At 43.3% G+C, this 18,133-nt stretch overlaps 1 protein-coding gene across 1 annotated transcript in view; it reads left to right on the top strand.

Moving 5' to 3' along the window:
- plb1 (phospholipase B1) overlaps positions 1-18,133 on the top strand; it is a 181,686-nt gene that overhangs the window by 156,046 nt on the left and 7,507 nt on the right. The window contains exons 51-55 of the mRNA XM_073055347.1: positions 949-1,000; positions 5,342-5,422; positions 11,958-12,023; positions 15,155-15,249; positions 17,975-18,056. Of these exons, the coding sequence (XP_072911448.1) occupies positions 949-1,000; positions 5,342-5,422; positions 11,958-12,023; positions 15,155-15,249; positions 17,975-18,056 (376 nt within the window). The remainder of the gene's footprint in view (positions 1-948; positions 1,001-5,341; positions 5,423-11,957; positions 12,024-15,154; positions 15,250-17,974; positions 18,057-18,133) is intronic.

The following is an 18,133-nucleotide window of genomic DNA, read 5'->3' as shown; positions in this document are numbered from 1 at the left end:
TACAGACTCCCTCCAGACAGCAACGAGTGAAGCTCTAAGCTAGAATCCTCCACTTGCCACACTAATGTGCCACCTTTTGACGATATCAGATCATCAAAATCAGCAATTTCAAGGAGTCAGTTTTGGAGGGGTAAAACATGAGGGACTTAAAAAGAAAATGGTGGTTAAATGTGGAAATATGATTGTTAAATTATTGGAATAGTAGCCAGAGGTTAGAGCCACCAATCCAGGCACATGTACAAATCCTTGCAAGTGAGCTGAGAACTTCCATGTCTTCAAATGAATTTAGGACAAATTATTAGAACTGATGATGACCACGAGCATAATCGGATTTTATCCAAGCCTGTATGGTTCATTAATATCCTTCAAGAAAGGAAATCTGTCTCCCTTACTTAAAGATTCAAGTTTCAAGATTCAGGTTTATTTATCATGTGTACATTAAAACATCCAGTGAAATGCATTGTTTGTGTTCCAATTAACACACCCAAGGGTGTGCTGGGGGCAGCCCACAAGTGTCACCACACATTCCAGCGCCAACACAGAACACGACACGTAATAAGTTACAACAGTTACAGCCTCCGGTAGTCATGGGCTCGGGCCTCCAGACGTGGGCTTTGACGTCCACAGCTCACTCGCAGAAATTCGCGGACCCAGCTCCGGCCAACAAGCCTGTTTCCAGTCTTCCTCAGAAGCCGACCTCAGTCCTCAGCATCAATCCCAGGACATGCCAAACACCAAACACTAGGCTTCCAACTCCAGATTAGGTCTCAAACTCCGATTTGATCTTGATATTGGTTTTGAACTTAAATGGACCTATAAGTGGCTCCAAAACTATTAATGCATGGGCTCTTAGCTAAGTTCAGGAACTTATGCACTCGGTGTTTGGATAAAACAAAATGTTGTTTATATTTGTAATTTAAAATATTGTATTTTCTATGTTGAATATAGCGATATGTCAAATCAGACCCACAGACTGATTCAGCTGATGAAGGACAGTTCGGTAAGTACCTCATGACACGGAATGGAGCTGTTGCATTGGTGCAGATGCTTTTCAATGCTACCACCTAGAGGGCAACAGTGGAACTGTCTGAGCAGAACACCTGGCAATGTTGAAGATGGAATGCAGTGTACCAATGGCAATTATAGCGAACTGTGAATTCCTAAACATTAACTAATGATTTGAATAGCTTAGTTCTGAGTTCTAATATACTTCTTCCTACGGGTTTTGCCCTAATACACTGTTTGAAACTTAGAAGCCCAAGTTCTTTATTTTATATTTCTTTATCAATCCACCTTCAAGGTTCTGCATTCAAATCCATCAGTCTCAGTAGGGAATAATACCCATCACGTTTGCCCTCACCCTTGTGAGGAGCTATTGGATCAGCCTGTCCCAACAGGTGTAGGCCCATTGGCACCTTGCGCTTGCTTTGTCATTCAATAAGATCGCAGCCGATCTTTTATCTCTGTGCCACTTTCTCACTCCGACTCCATGTTCCTTAAGATGCAGAAATTTATTTACCTCTCTCGAGTATACTCCATGACAAAACATCCATAGCACTCCTGAGGCTGAAGCTCCCAAGGGTTCACTGCCCTGTGCCCCGAATGGCAGACCCCTTCCTGTGAGACTGCGACACTTGGTCAGAACAGCCATCCCAGGGAACATCATCCCCGCATCTTTCTGTCAATCCTGTTAATGTTTTATACATTTCAATCAGGTTCCCTCTTTTTCTCCTCATGTTAGCCTAATTGACCTAAATTTCTTTCAGCACCTAAGTCCTGCCATCCCACGAATCAAGCTAGTGGATATTTGGTTCACTCCCTCCACAGCAGGAGCATCGTTCTCAGAAGAGGACACAAGAGCCGCACGCAATCCCTGAGCTGCCGTCCCACCAAGACCCTGCATAATTGCTCCCTGCTCCTGTGCTCAAAACCTCTCGCTGTGCAGACCAGTGTACCTATCGCCTTTTTCACCACCCGCTGTGCCTGCCTTGCTTACCGTAACAACCAACGCACAATCTCTCAGGTCTTGTTCCACCCTCCCTCCACCCCACACTATCGCCACTCCGATAAATAATCTAGCTTCCTAATATTGCCGCCGTGGGTAGCCTCACGGTCTATTGCATTTGCTCACTCCCTCAAACGCTCTGGAGACGCTCTGCGTCCCTCACTAAGCTCACGTGCTCCAGTCATCAAAGAACATTGGGATATTTCCCACCTCATGGATAGCAGTGATCCCAGTGGAACTCCACTTGTCACTGCCTGCCTGCCTGTCAGAAAAATGCCCATTTATTCTTAAAAAATACCCGTTCATTATCCTTTGTCAGACAGCAGTTCTTGATCCACGATAGCCCCTCCAACCTCACCCGCCCCCACCCCATGGGCAACGTTCCCTCTAATTTGTAATGACCAGTGTGGGCAAAAGCCTTCTGCAGTGCAACCTTTTGCCCAATGACAGCAACATGTGCGCACTGAGTTTTATATATAGGGGTATTCATTTTAACAGCAAGCAAAACACTGTCAATAAGAACTTTGTTCTCCTCTGGGTTTGATCTTTCTTCGCTCGCCATTCCACTTTAAGTGAACTCGCAGTCTCTTTGCGCTCTCACGCCTTTGCTTCTTTGGGATTCAACATAGTGAATCAATAACTTCTTCCAAAAAAAAAATCAGTATAACTGAGCCAGTTCTAAAACCTGCAGCAAATCATCGCAAGCTTCACGTTGTCACACGGTCTGCATCAGAAACCGGGAAAGGAAATGTGATTGTGTATGATCATGAAATATACTTGACATGCCAACGAGGTAGAGAGCGACAGCCTTTTGCGTGAAGCCTAAATTCCTTTGTGCACCAGTGACAAAAGATGTGTCCACGCGCACACCTTGAAGGGAACATTGCCCACATGCTTGAAGTTTGCATGCTTTAATATGGGAACCTATTTCACCTTTTCTGAAAGCCCAAATGCAGCACATCCACCTGCTGTCCCTCATTTATTCTGCTGTTTATCAAAATGGGGTGGCGTTGTCGAGCATCTTCACTCTGTCAGGTGCAAAAGGCAGGATCTCCTGGTGACTACCCATTCCCGCTTTGACGTGCAAGTCCATGGCCTCCTCTGCTGTCATGATGAGGCTACACTCAGGTTGTAGGAACAACACTTCATATTCAATCTGGATTCCAACCTGATGATATGAACATCAATTTACTTAACTTCTGGGAATTTCTTTCCCCTCCCTCCTCTCTTTTTCCATTCCCTATTCTGGTTATCTTCTCATCCCTTTAATTCCCTTCACCTGCCCATCACCTCCCTTTGGTTCCCTTCCTCCTTCCCTTTCTTCTACGGTCCACTGTCCTCTCCTACTAGATTTCCTCTTCAGCCCTTTAATTCTTCTACCTATCCACTCCAGTTTCTTACTTCGTCCCCCCTCCACTCATCTTCCTTCAGCCCTCTCTCCCACCCATCTTCCCTCTCACCTGGTTTCACCTATCACCTGACAGCTTGTATTCTTCCCCTCCCCCCTCCTTATTCTGATTTCTGCCCCCTTCCTTTTCAAACCTGATGAAATGTCTTGGCCCAAAAGGTTGACTGTTTAATTCCATGCATAGATGCTGCCTGACTTACTGAGTTCCTCCAACATTGTGTGCGTGCGTTGCCCCAGGTGTATTTGCCAAGCGTAATTTCCCTTTCACAAAACCCGTGTTGACTTTGTCCAATCCTCTCACTGGTTTTGAAATACTCTGCTGCCACATTTTCAATAATGGAGTTTCCCCACCAGTAACATCAGGCTAAATGGTCCATAATTCCCTGCTTTCTCTCTATCTCTTTTTTTTAAATATTAGGGTCCCATTAGCTACCTTCCAATCTGTGGGAACTGCTCTAGAGTCTAAAAAAGTTTGGGAAATCACAACCAATGCATCAGCTATTCCCAGGGTGATTTCCTTCAGTACTCTAGGGTGCAGATTATTGGATCCTGGGCATTTATTAGCCCTTAATCCCTTTAATTTCCTTAGCAGCATTTCCATACTAATGCTGATTTTGATAGACCCCATGTTCCCCAGATATCCTGGAAGGTTATTTGTACCTTCCTTTGTGAACCACAGCATGGATTTAAGCGGTCTGTAATTTCTTTGTGCAACGACCTGCTGGAGGATGTAGGGTGTTGACATGAAATGTCACCAATTCCTCACTCACCACCAACACCACGTGTGATGTTCAACCTGCTGAGTTCCTGCAGGTGATGCTTGCTACTCCAGGTTCCAGCATCTCCAGTCTCTGTGTCTGCGCTTCCTTTCCTTCCATTAACATTCTGACTGTGAAGGACCTTCACAAATCTTCTTCTCTTCAACTAGCTTTCGAACCTTTAGTGATAGATAGTTTTATGCTCTCTGGCACGTGCTGCTTAACCTCACTTTGGAGGACAATCCCCTCTTTCCAGGAACAATTCTGATCAACCCTTGCTTCTCGTTGTTGATCATAGCAGGGGTTCCCGATCCATACGCAATATTCCAGGTGCAGCCTCACCAGAGTCCCAGGATAGCTGTGGTGGTCATGTCCGCTTCTGGACTTCAGGACAGTAATAACTCACTCAATCCCTCAAGCCCCTCTCAACATTCAATATGATCTTGACTGTGCCAGTTCCCCATAGCCCTCAAATCCCTGATCATTCTAAACTTTATCTACCTCCTCTTCAGATACTCCGGGTGGGATAGCCAAAGCAATACTCCTAGATAGGGAATTCCAGAGATTCATCATTGTCTGCAATAATTTGTTGCTAGGCACCTCAGTTTTAAACAACTATATTTTATCTTGTAAATACTGTATACCATATCCTGTAGCTTCTGCTCAAATCTTCTTGCAATAAAGTAGTACTCGACTGAATTCCCAAATCTTTGCACTTGAGCATTCAGTGATTTGTGTACTAGATCAGGGGTTCCCAACCTGGGCTTCAAGGCCCCCTTGCTTAATGGTCTTAGTCCACGGCATAGAAAGGGTTGGGAACGCCTGCTCTAGATCCTTTTGAACTCCAATACCATTCAGCTCTCTTGTAGAAGTTATGACTGAACACATTTCTGATCATCTTTGAAGTGAAGACATTAGGAGACGGCTGGGTAGATAACGGCACAACCTCACTCCCTCCATAACCCCTTCCCATTGAACTGGTTAGCGGAAGTCACCAAGGAAGCTGGCACAAGGATCTTGCGAGCAAGACCTTTTCTTTCTCAGGGTAAAAGCTAATTTGGATGAAATAGCACTGTGTTCTCTCGGTTGAATAAAAATAAACCCAGAAGTATTAATTGAAGAGTTAAAAGAAAACTGGTGCATAAAAACTATTTATTTTACCCTATGTAGGAAATTAATTTCGAAAAGGACTGGAAAGTCATCACTCTTTTCATTGGAGCCAATGACCTGTGTGAATACTGCATGAATAAGGTGGGGCTTTTTATTGGTTTTCATTCCCTTTGATATACTGTCATTTGATCCTGATCGTAGTTTAAAGGCGCCCATCAGCCTAAAGATTCTCATTCAATAAATAAGTAGGGTTTTTGTATTTGTGACTTCAATCCAGTATCCTGTCTGGTGTTAGGGTGAGGGGGTCACTGCAGTTTGAACAGAGTGGCTGGTAGCGAAGTGGCAGTTACTTCTCAGTGATGGAGTCATGGATAGTCACAGCACAGGAACAGGGCCTTTAGTCTACCACAGAGCTGTTCAGCGCATGGGCAGGCCATTCAGCCCATCAGTAACAGTACAGCATAGGAACAAGCCCTTCAGATCATGATGTCTGTGCTATGTCCGCATCATCTGTGGTACCTATGTACACAAATCCTGTTTACCCACATTAGGTCCGAAGCCTTTGATGCTTTTGTGACTTAAATGTGTCTCTGGATGTTTCTTTAATATTATGACAGTAATACCTTCACCATTTCCAGACTCCTATCAGGCTATGTGTGGAATTACTCCCCCTCAGATATCCTCTAAGCTTTGACCTCTCACCTCTGACCTTTGACCTCTGTCCTCATGGACACCCCCCACATGGGGAAACGATTAGAAATTTGGATTCCAATCCTGCTTCACTCAGTGGGTGAGGGCCTGAAGTCTAGGTTGAGGTCCAGTACACAGTGTGTCCCATGCTAAACCTCCTCCAAAGCCTCGCAAAATGATTGGTCATGATTATAGTCTTAGAATAATAACTTTGTACCACACAGAAACAAGCCCTTCAGCCCAACTTGTCCATGACAACCAGATTGTCTACTTGAACTAGTCCAGTTTGCCTGTATTGGAACCATACCCTCTAAACCTTTCCTCTCCTTGAACCAGACTAGATGTCCCTCATCATTTATAATTGTAGCCACCTCAATCACTTCCTCTGCCAATTTGTTCCATATACCCACCAGCCTCTGTGTGGGAAAAATTGCCCACGTGGTCCACTTTTAGGTTTACCCGTGTCACCTTAAGCCTGTGTCCTCTAGGTGTGGTCCTCAGAAGAAGATTGACACCATTCACCTTATCTACACCCTTCATGACTTTGCAACCTGTATGGTCACCCTCAACTGGATAGCCTGGGACTTTCTTATCAGGAGAGTAGAAGTTAGAAATACAAATTTAAATAGCACATCATCTGAAATGAAATATTACTTTGAGTGATAACAGTCATGAAACTTGTGGATTTTGTTAAAAACCCACCTGGATCCAGAAATGAACCTGCCACGCAGACCTGTTGATCAGGTTGGCTGGTGACTATGTGACCTCTGCAGATCATAGGCATATAATAGATGCTTCATTGCTGGGAATAAGGAGAGGGAGGTGTTTTGGCCACAGTCAGATAATCCAGACTCTGATGTGTTCATGAGCTGGGACACACTCCTGAGCAGAGTGCTACAAGCAGGGTCTACGGACACGAGGTTTTGCATTTTTGAAAATAGTTTGTAGTGCAGTATAGCACAGAAAAAATGCACCTCAGCCCACTGGGTCCATCAACCACCCATTTTCACTAATCCCACTATTATTCTCCCCACATTCTCTTCAACTCCCCTGCAATTTCTGCCACATTACAGGGGACTTACTGTGCTCAATGAACCTAACAGCCAGCACGTCTTTGGAACGTGGGGGGAAAACTCACCTGGTCACGGGGAGAAAGTGCTAACTCTGCCAGAGGCCAGGATTGTACCCAGGACACCAAAACCATGAGGCAGTAGCTTGACTTGCTCTGCCGCTGTGGTGTTCCTGTCCATTCTTTTGGAGTGTGTCTGCTGAATTTCGCATGGTTATGTACGTATTTTCAGCTCGGGCAGCAATTAATCTACCTCAAATAAAACAAATTAATTTCTACATACGACAGTTGGGAGCTCTTGTGAGCACATCAATGCACAGAGCAAATTAATCCTATTTCTAGTCGCTGAAGAGAGAAATGACTGTCTTCTAGCTGTCCAACCAAAACACTGGCTTTATAAACATTGAATGAAAAAGTGGTGGGAAACTATCAACATAGCACCTCCCCTAACACCACACCAAAGCAGCAAAAACACATGTTGAAAAATATCTCCTCATAAATACCAGGGTCTCACCTTCTGGAATTCTGTTTACTAATTTCCATCGAACTTCAGGCCCAATTACTGTGAATAAGTTAATTTCTCCTTGAACAGTAATTTTATTATTTCAATGTGCAGGTTTCCTTCTGTTTTTCTTTTCCTTCCCATAACTCAGTGTGCAATCCACTCTTACTCAAGTAAGAAGCATTTTTTTTTTTACATAATAAAAGCAGAAAATCGTGGAAACAGTCAGCCGGTCAGGCAGTGTTTTGTGAAAGGGGAAACAAAAAGTTAATGTTTCTGATCTGAGACCCCTCATCAGCACCAGGGAGGAGAGGGAGTGAGTTACTTTAGGAGGATGAAAGGGGTAAAAGGGTCAGACGACTAGGGTCCGGGTTATCATGTTGGTAAACTACTGTTGTAGCCATTTGATTAAAACGTTAATGAGGGAAGTAGGAGAGAGAAGAAATAAATAGACATGGAGGGGCGGGTAGTTTTGAGGAAGCAGAGAGGCTACTGAAGGACGTCGATTGATTGGGAGAATGGGCAAAGAAGTGGAAGATGGAATACAGTGTCGGGAAGTGTATGATCAGCCATGATCTTATTGAATGGTGGGGCAGGCTCGATGGGCCAGATGGCCTAATCCTGCTCCTATTTCTTATGTTCTTATTATGCACTTTGGTAGCAGAAAGGAAAGGGTTGACTATTTACTAAATGGAAAGAAAATACAAAAATCCGAGGTGCAAAGGGACTTGGGAGTCCTTATGCAGGATTCCCTAGGGGTTAAATTGCAGGTTGAGTCTGTGGTGAGGAAGGCAAATGTGATGTTAGCATTCATTTCAAGAAGATTAGAATATAAAAGCAAGGATGTAAAGTTGAGACTTTATAAAGCACTGGTGAGGCCTCACTTGGAGTATTGTGAGCAGTTTTGGGCCCCTTATCTTAGAAAGGATGTGCTGACATTGGAGAGGGTTCAAAGGAGGTTCACAAAAATGATTCCAGGATCGAATAACTTGTCATATGAAGAGCGTTTGATGGCTCTGGGCCTGTATTCACTAGAATTCAGAAGAATGAGGGGTGACCTCATTGAAGCTTATCAATGGTGAAGGACCTTGATAGAGTGGATGTGGAGAGGATGCTTCCTCTGATGGGAGAGTCTAAGACCAGAGCACACAGCCTCAGAATACAGGGGCATCCTTTTAGAATGGAGATGAGAAGGAATTTCTTTAGCCAGTGAGTGGTGAATCTGTGGAATTCTTTGCCACAACCAGCTGTGGAGGCCAAGTCTTTATGTATATTTTAGGCAGAGATTGATAGATTCTTGATTGTTCAGGGCATGAAGGGATACAGGGAGAAGGTAGGAGATTGGGGCTGAGAGGAATATTGGATCAGCCATGATGAAATGGTGATAGATAGATAGATAGATAGATAGATAGATACTTTATTCATCCCCATGGGGAAATTCAACATTTTTTTCCAATGTCCCATACACTTGTTGTAGCAAAAACTCATTACATACAATACTTAACTCAGTAATAATATGATATGCATCTAAATCACTAACTCAAAAAGCATTAATAATAGCTTTAAAAAAAAAAAAAAGTTCTTAAGTCCTGGCAGTTGAATTGTAAAGCCTAATGGCATTGGGGAGTATTGACCTCTTCATCCTGTCTGAGGAGCATTGCATCGACAGTAACCTGTCACTGAAACTGCTTCTCTGTCTCTGGATGGTGCTATGTAGAGGATGTTCAGGGTTTTCCATAATTGACCGTAGCCTACTCAGCGCCCTTCGCTCAGCTACCGATGTTAAACTCTCCAGTACTTTGCCCACGACAGAGCCCGCCTTCCTTACCAGCTTATTAAGACGTGAGGCGTCCTTCTTCTTAATGCTTCCTCCCCAACACGCCACCACAAAGAAGAGGGCGCTCTCAACAACTGACCTATAGAACATCTTCAGCATCTCACTGCAGACATTGAATGACGCCAACCTTCTAAGGAAGTACAGTCGACTCTGTGCCTTCCTGCACAAGGCATCTGTGTTGGCAGTCCAGTCTAGCTTCTCGTCTAACTGTACTCCCAGATACTTGTAGGTCTTAACCTGCTCCACACATTCTCCATTAATGATCACTGGCTCCATATGAGGCCTAGATCTCCTAAAGTCCACCACCATCTCCTTGGTCTTGGTGATATTGAGACGCAGACGCAAATTGGTGGAGCAGACTCAATGGGCCAAATGGCTTAATTCTGCTGCTATATCTCATGATCTTACGGTCTGAAATAAAAGCTGTGAATGCAGGTCAGAGCTGTCGGGAATGCTCAACACATCAGTCTGTGTGAATAGAGAGAGGGAAAATAGAATTACTGCTACAGAAGAATAACTTACAGCAACAGAAATGTTGGAAGAACTTAGACAGTCAGGCAGCATCTGCGAAAAGTGAAGCCAGTCAGCATTTCAGGTCAGTGACGCTTCCTCAGAAGAACAGTTGACTTGTTTCTGGAGTTCTCACAGCATTTCTGCTTTTGATTAGAGTTCCAGCATCTGCAGTTTTTATTTGCTGTTGATAACCTAGAGTGAATTTGGCCATTTATGTTACATGCAGATAAAACAAATTACCTGTAATCCTTGAATATAACGTAGAATCCAGCAGCCCTGAAGCATTAATTTTGTTTCTCTTTCCACAGATACTGCCTGACCTGCTGAGATCTTCCAGCATTTTCTGTTTTGATTTCAGGTTTCCAGCATCTGCGCATATTTTGATTTTTAATTTTTCCTACATTGAGTTCCATTGAATCTTGCCTTTTCCAAACCCTTGCTGTATTACATTTTTCTTCTTTTATCAACACTTCAGGTTCAAAGTCCTTCGTAAGGACTGAGAAAGAGAGAAAACATACTAGTTTTCAGTTGCAGAAAAGGTGGAGAAGGGATGGGTAGAATAAAGGGAGTCTTGTAAGAATCTGCAAGTATATTCAGAGCAAAAAGGGGTAACCAAGGAAAGAGTAGGTCCTCTTTAACATATCTGCCAAGGGTATCTTATGTCGTCTTTTTGACACCCCACCACCAATTTCTACATCCTTTAGTCTCCCCAAGGGGTTTAGTTGCCTATACAGGGCTCCTTCTTTTCCCAGACTGGAGTCTCACTATCCCTCATGAATCGGGGATCCCTAATCCTGCCAGCCTAGCACAGAAAGGAACACGGATGGGGAGAGAGCAGGAAACTTCCCCATTGCAGAGATGTCTAAAGCCAGCAGGCATATGTTCAGGGTGAGGGATCGGAGGTTCAAAGGTTCATTTTATTATCAAAGTATACAACTCCGACATTCTTCAATTCTCTGGGTAGCCATGCAACCAAGAAAGGTTTAGGGGGGATCTGCGGAAAACCCTTTAAAACTCAGGAGCTTGTTGGTCCTGAACTCGTCCTGCCTTAAAGATCAGTGTGGTTGTATATATGTGTGGAGCCACGGGTGATGGGCAAATGAATGCCTTGTTCTTACCTTGCAAATAAAAAACAAAAAGGTTTGGGATGCTTCCGATAACAATGGGTTCGGAAGAAGATGGCACTTCTGTGCACTTGATCTAGTCCTTCCTAAAACTCATTCTTTTCATCTTCCCATTGTTGAGCCTATACTTTGTTATTTTAATTATCCCTTAGTTCCCATTCCCCTATAAAGTCCAAATTTGATGGCTTTGAGTGCCTCTGGAGTGGAGAATTTGCAGCCTTGAAGCATTTACTCTGTCGCTCCCTAAAGAGATGATCTTATCTTTTGCTAGAATAAAGTTGGACCACTCTTACTCAATACCTTTCAGTGGAGACTCTTGTTGCAGGCATCATTCCTGGCACCTCATTCAAGGGAAGCATGTTCTTCCTTATTTGTGGAACACAGACTCACCCAGATGTGGCATTACGTAGTTGCACTGCAATCCAATGCACTGCACGAATATCACAGAAAGGAACACGGATGGGGAGAGAGTCGGGAAGTTACCCATTGCAGAGATGTCTAAAGCCAGAGGGTATATATTTAGGGTAAAGGATAGGAGGTTTAAAGGGCATCTGTGGAAAACCTTTTAAACCCAAAGGGTGATCGGAATCTGGAGGCAGTGCCTTGGCAAATTACAAGTACCAGGAGGTGCTAATCACATCTACTAGCACTTGACCCAAAGTTTCTATATCTTGATGATTCAAGGGCTCATCGACATGCCCTAATGTTGGAAAGTACCTGCCTCCACCACTCATTCACATCCCACACTTTAAAATCCAGCCATCCTTTTAATGAGAGAGTTCTTCCTGAGATCTCCTCTTAACCTTCTCTCTCTTACTCCAATCCTAGCCCTCTAAAACCAGACACCTCTGCAAAGGGGGAAAATTTCATACTTTCTACCCTACCCATACTTTTTTTTTTATATAGCCCGACTCCTAATGCCTAACATTCTTTGTTCCCAGGAGATGTATTCTGTCGATAATTACGTGAAACATATTCAGGAGGCACTGGATACGCTACAGAAATGGGTAAGTTGGTCTGAATAAGTCATGAATCTGAAGAAGCACCTTGAGTAGATGTACCCCCGTTATTTATAAGTTCTGGCAGAGGGCACAACACATACAACTGGACGTTCTGACAAGTTAACAGCGCAGGGTGTCATCGCAGTGCACGCAGCAAACATTATGAAGTCTGCAGTTGACAATTCTTCAGGATCTTCTGGTCTCATCCAGATGATTGCATGCATCCTTCAGGTTACCCCCAGTCTGAGCTCAGCACTGCCAGTGGTGAACGAAGCTCCCAGTTCACAAAAATACCGTCTGAACGATGCGAGACGTTGTTAAGCTGCTGCTTCACACCTCCATCCAAGCTGAGTGGGTAGTTTTGTGTAATCCCGGACAATTGAGAATGATTCATGGCCAAGTTAGGCAGGACCGGGCTTTTCCCTGCCCGATTCTCAGCGCCGGCAACTGCACAGGGGAGCTGCTGACCGAAGATGAATCTGCTTTTGCCCCCGAGCAGTCATCATGATTTTCATCACACTGGTGACTTCACCAGCTGCACGATATTAAAAATAAAACATAGCAAGTTTAGCTTAAAAGAGAAGCATCTCTTTTTTCAGTTGGTCTGAATATGAAGAAGGCAATACATTCACTGTGCGTACAGGCCAGATAATGGCTAACTCCCAGTGCACTGCATCTAACTTCTTTCCATTTCAATAATGTAGTTTTTAAACTTTAGATTAATTAAAACATGGTTGCTGATTCCATTCCAAGGCCAAGAGACAGGAAAGTGTGTTGTTTAGTGGCTTAAATGCAATTTATTTGTATAGGTATCCCAATGTTATATTATGACGTTAATGTAAGAAGCAGTGGTGTGACATAGTGTAAAGTGAATTACTTGGATTAACAGCCACTGAACCAAAGTAACATTCTAATCTCATCACTGCCGATGAGGAATTTAAATTCAAAAACGTGTTTTTTTTTCAAAGAGAAGCTAGCCTCAATAAATGTTAATCACAAAACTACTGGATTGTTTGAAAAATTCAGCTGTTTCAATGATGATCTCCGGGGGTGGAGAGGAGGCGGATATCCTTACCCAGGTGGGAACTGGTGCTTTTCCAATCCACAGGTTCTTTTGGGAGTCGAAGAACAAGTAAAAACTTGTTGCTTCACGGTCGTTTACTTTAAAGTTTAAACAAAGAACAGATACAGATCATATGGAACCAAAGAGAAGAAACCTAAGGCAAAGAAAAAGACAAGATGCTGATGTTTGCTGAGCCTGGCATTTCCATACTGTGCTAAGACAAATTCCCAAGATAAGTAAAGAGCCAATTAAAAGATTCAGAGTCGCGGCACGTGCATCATGTGCTAACATTTAGCCAATGAGAAATGAAAATGTGATAAACCGTTATGTAACTGCTATACCACTTTGCCGCCAATAGGTGGAGACAAACACCACATATGGTGAAAAAAATACAAGTTAAAATGTTAGTAAGCTACAGTTGCTAAAAGAGGTCATTAATTCAGGTAATACCTTATTAAAACCTGTTCAAAAGGACTGATAATTGTCAAGATTAATGTAAAACACACTGTATTACTAGAGATTGTAAGCTGAATAAACAGCTGACGTGCGCTTCTCCTTACACTCCAGGCTGACCGCAGTGGTCCCCCAGTGTCAGGGATCTGGGTCTGACGGACCTCAGGAGCAGTCTGTGGAGTTTGTATGCCCACCAGCCAGCCTGTGTTTCCTCCAATCACAAGTGCTGCAGACTGCCCAGCGCATCTGTGGATGTGAACTTCCCACTATTCAGCACATTTACAGAGACAGGTGCTTTAAAAGGGCCCAAAGGATCATTGGGGTCCTGAGTCACCCCAACCACAAATTGTTCCAGCTGCTACCATCTGAGAAACAGTACCACAGCATAAAAGGCAGGACCAACAGGCTCCGGGACAGCTTCTTCCACCAGGCCATCAGACTGATTAATTCATGCTGATACAATTGTATTTCTATGTTATATTGACTATCCTGTTATACATAATATTTATTACAAGTGACTATAAATTGCACATCGCACACTTAGACGGAAACATAACATAAAGATTTTTACTCCTTGTGTACGTGAAGGATGTAAGAAATTAAGTCAATTCAATAGCAATTTCTTTCTTTTCAAATCTTTTTATTATTATCATCCAAAATAACAAGAGTACATCAAAGTAAGAAACACTTACAATGTCTCAAAGGGAAAAAAAATGTTTAAGGATTGAAAAATATGGTGACACCAAAAAAAGAAAAGAAAAAAACCCTACTAAAGCAGGAAAAAAGTGAGAAAAAGTAAGAACCCATTAGGTGTTCAACCCCGGAGCCGTGCGTCACACAAAAAGCTTCTAAAGATAAACATCAAACCGCCGGCAAAATAAAAATACCAAAATTTACAATTAGATCGTGGAGGAAATCTATCAATTAACTCAAATGGTAATAACGAGCAAATGAACTCCATCTTTCTCAAAATCAAACATAGGTTCGACTTCTAATTTTCTCCAAACTAGGACATAGCATCGCTTGAGAGAACCATTGTGACAGAGTGGGAGCCGACGTATCCTTCCACTCCAACAGAATGGCCCTCCTAGCTATCAATGTAACAAACATGTTGGTCAGACAAAGAAATACCGTGGATATTTTGAGGTATTATTCCAAAGAGCACAGTTAATTTGTTCAGTTGTAAATCAATTTTAAGTGCTTTAGAAATTGTAGAAAAAAACTGACTTACAATAACAATTCAATTCAATTCAACTTCCCAAAGACATGTGAGCTTGTGGGTTAATTACTCACTGTAATAAGTCCCCAGTGCTTAGTGTAGGGTAAGTGGGTGATGGCTAGTACAGACGGTGGGTTGAAGGGTCTATTACTGTCTCTCTATGACTCCATGAACGGCCACCCCCATTCTAAAGCTGACGACCAGCATGATCCTGCCTGCTCTCCGCCGTTGGAGTGAGGAGTACCAGTGACTCTTCTGTTGAACGTACATCTGAATCAGTCCAGCCTGAAAGGGCAGGCCAGCCCCTCCAACACCAGCAGCCTGAGTAAATTGTGGCAGCAACAGCCAATCTAAGCCCCAGCGTCTAATTCCCTTCTGAGATCTGTCTCCTCTTTTTAATAGGTGCCAAGAGCTTTTGTAAATGTTATGCAAATACTTGAGATGAACGGTATTCGAAGGATTAAGAAGAACGCAATTGGGTGTGCATTGCTTCAGAAGTAAGTGGCCGTACCCATTGTAAGGTAACATAGGATGTTCGTCAACTGGCTGAGGGCAACGCGTAATAGACAGGAAGTGTGCAAGCGGGGGGGAGGGGCTGCACCTGCCCCACAGCTCCTGGGACACAGGCTGAGCCTGACCTGTGTGGAGTTTGCATTTTCTCCCTATGACCGCATGGGTTTCCTCCAGGTAATCCATTTTACCCCCACATTCCAATGGTATGCAGAAGGATAGATTCATTGGCTGCTTTGAATTGGCCCCAATGGTTGGGTGAGTGCTGGAACATGGGAGAGTCATGAAGTCAGCACAGAAACAGGCTCTTTGGTCCATTTAATCCACACTGAAACCATTTAAACTGCTTGCTCCCATCGATCTGCACCAGGACCATAGGCCTCCATACCCCTACTATCCATGTACCTGTCCGAACTTCTCTTAAGTGTTGAAATCGAGCTCACATGCACCACCTGTGCTGGCAGCTCATTCCACACTCTCACAACACCCTGAGTGAAGAAGTTTCCCTTCATGTTCGCCTTAAACTTTTCACCTTTCACCTGTAACCCATGACCTCTAGTTGTAGACCCTCCCAGCCTCAGTGGAAAAAGCCTGCTTGCATTTGCCCTATCTATACCCCTCATTGGAAGAGCTGATTGGAATGTGCAGAGTTAAAATGGGATTAGTGTAAATGGATGGTTAGCGTTTAGCACAGTGTTGATAGGCTGAAGGGCATTTGACCATACTGTATGACCTAATATCACCCATTTTTAAACATGAACTCAATCGAGAGACATTGCCTCAAGATTCAGGGGAGAAGATTTAGGACGGAGATGAGGAGAAACTGTTTTTCCCAGAGAGTGGTGAATCTGTGGAATTCTCTGCCCAGGGAAGCAGTTGAGGCTTCTTCACTAAATATATTTCAGATACAGTTAGATAGATTTTTACATAGTAGGGGAATTAAGGGTTATGGGGGAAAGGCAGGTAGATGGAGCTGAGTTTACGGACAGATCAGCCATGATCTTATTGAATGGTGCGGCAGGCTTGATGGGCCGAATGGCCTACTCCTGCTCCTATTTCTTATGTTCTTATGTATGGATATCTGTTCTTTCCAAAGACCATTTGGTTTTTAGCATGCTGTTAAGGTTTTATATGTTTACCCAAACAGAATGAAATAAAGAGGATCATAAGATTTGCTTTTAGTATCTTTCACATTGCAAACAATTTTGCAGCCAGTAAGAGTTCTTACAAGGTAGCTCTTGTGGGGTGGGGGCAGTCAATCTGCATTTATCCAGCTCCCACAAACATCAATGTGATATTGAGATGAGAGGGGGAAATGAGGGGTAAGTTTTTTGCTCAGAGTGGCAGATGCCTGGAATGTGCTGCCTGGTATGGTGGTAGAGGAAAATATATTGGAGGCTTTAAGAGTCATTTAGATAGGCACTTGAATGTCAGGAAGATAGAGGGATGGACATTGTGTAGGTAAGAGGGACTAGAGTTTAAGTGTTCTTGATTTGCTTCGTAAGCTGGTTTGGCACAACATTGTGGCACAAAGGGCCTACTCCTTTTCTGTACTGTTTTATGGACTATGGTAATTTAGTGATAGTTAAGGGTTTTATTAATTTATTGAAGGATAAATATTATTGAGGTCACCAGGAAGATCTCTGCTGTTCTTCTTAGAAAGAGAACCATGTGAACGTAGGTGGGACCTCAGTTTAATATTACATTGCAAAGATGACATTGCCGACAGTGCAGCACTCCCTCGGTGCCATGAGTGAGTGCCAGCTGGGTTATTGGTAGTGCCTCGGTCACTGAAACCGAATGCAAACCTCTAACATTCTGGCAGAGGCAAGAAGACTACCAACTGAGCCACGTAGAGGGTAAATGTTTGTCAGCAGTGCTGTAAACGGCTTTTCATCTTAAAGCTAAAAATACTGCAGGTTCGGGAGATAAGAAGCGAAAACACAAACCTGCTCGACCGGTGAGGTGGCATCTGATGTTCCCAAGCTGTTGAGTTGTCCCTGCATTCCTGTCCTCAATTGCCGACGATTTGTGCTGCCCTGCGCAAACGTGAAACGGCAAGAAGGGCAGAGAGGGGCAAAAGAGAAAGGTTGATTGGGCAAGAGGGGCAAAAACAAGAGAAAGAAATTGGAATGAGAAGGAACAGGGAAGTGAGAAATGGAAAGGACCTAAAATAAGAGAGACAGAGAGAGGGAGGGAGGGGAGAGAGGGAGAGAGAGAGACAGAGCGAGAAAACAGGTGAACACAAGGAATAAAGACAAGTTGATGGATGAGAGGAATGAGCCAGGAAGGAGGGAGAGGTTGAGCAAAACAGAAAGCAGCGTATATTGTAACTGTGCAAGGAGGATGAAGGAAAGGGAATAAATAAGATAAAAGGGAGATAAGACAAAGACAAACAGGGTGTCAAGGACGCAAAATGTGAATTGAAAAGTAATCAGCTGATTTTGTACAAGGCCTTTTCCTTGCAAAGAAACCTCATTTATCACTTTCTGTAGCATTGTTGACCAGTTGCCAAGGTTACTCATTGTATTCTGAGCTTTTACCATTTGGCTCATTAATTAACTCAGCTTCAGAGTTCATACATTGAGCATCATTCCACTGAGTTGGAAATTATGGATCTTTAATGTCTCAATCAATTGAAAAATGGAATGTATTAATGTATTATACATTTCTTGTTTGCCACTCATGAAATGTTTGTGTTATTTTACATAGGAACATCTGTCCCTGCTTTCTGAAGCTGAGAGACAATTCTCCTGAACTGAGTGAAATGTTGATAGTTAACAGGGAGTATCAGGTACAAACTTGAACTGTAAGGTTTAAACTTGTAAAGTAAGTACCTCTCTCTTTAATCAATGTTTCCAGTAACAAATA

Source organism: Hemitrygon akajei, chromosome 9 (assembly GCF_048418815.1).
Source record: "Hemitrygon akajei chromosome 9, sHemAka1.3, whole genome shotgun sequence".
Taxonomy (NCBI): Eukaryota; Metazoa; Chordata; class Chondrichthyes; order Myliobatiformes; family Dasyatidae; genus Hemitrygon; species Hemitrygon akajei.
The sequence above is the reverse complement of the archived record's forward strand: the minus strand, read 5'-3'. Positions and strand labels throughout refer to the sequence as shown.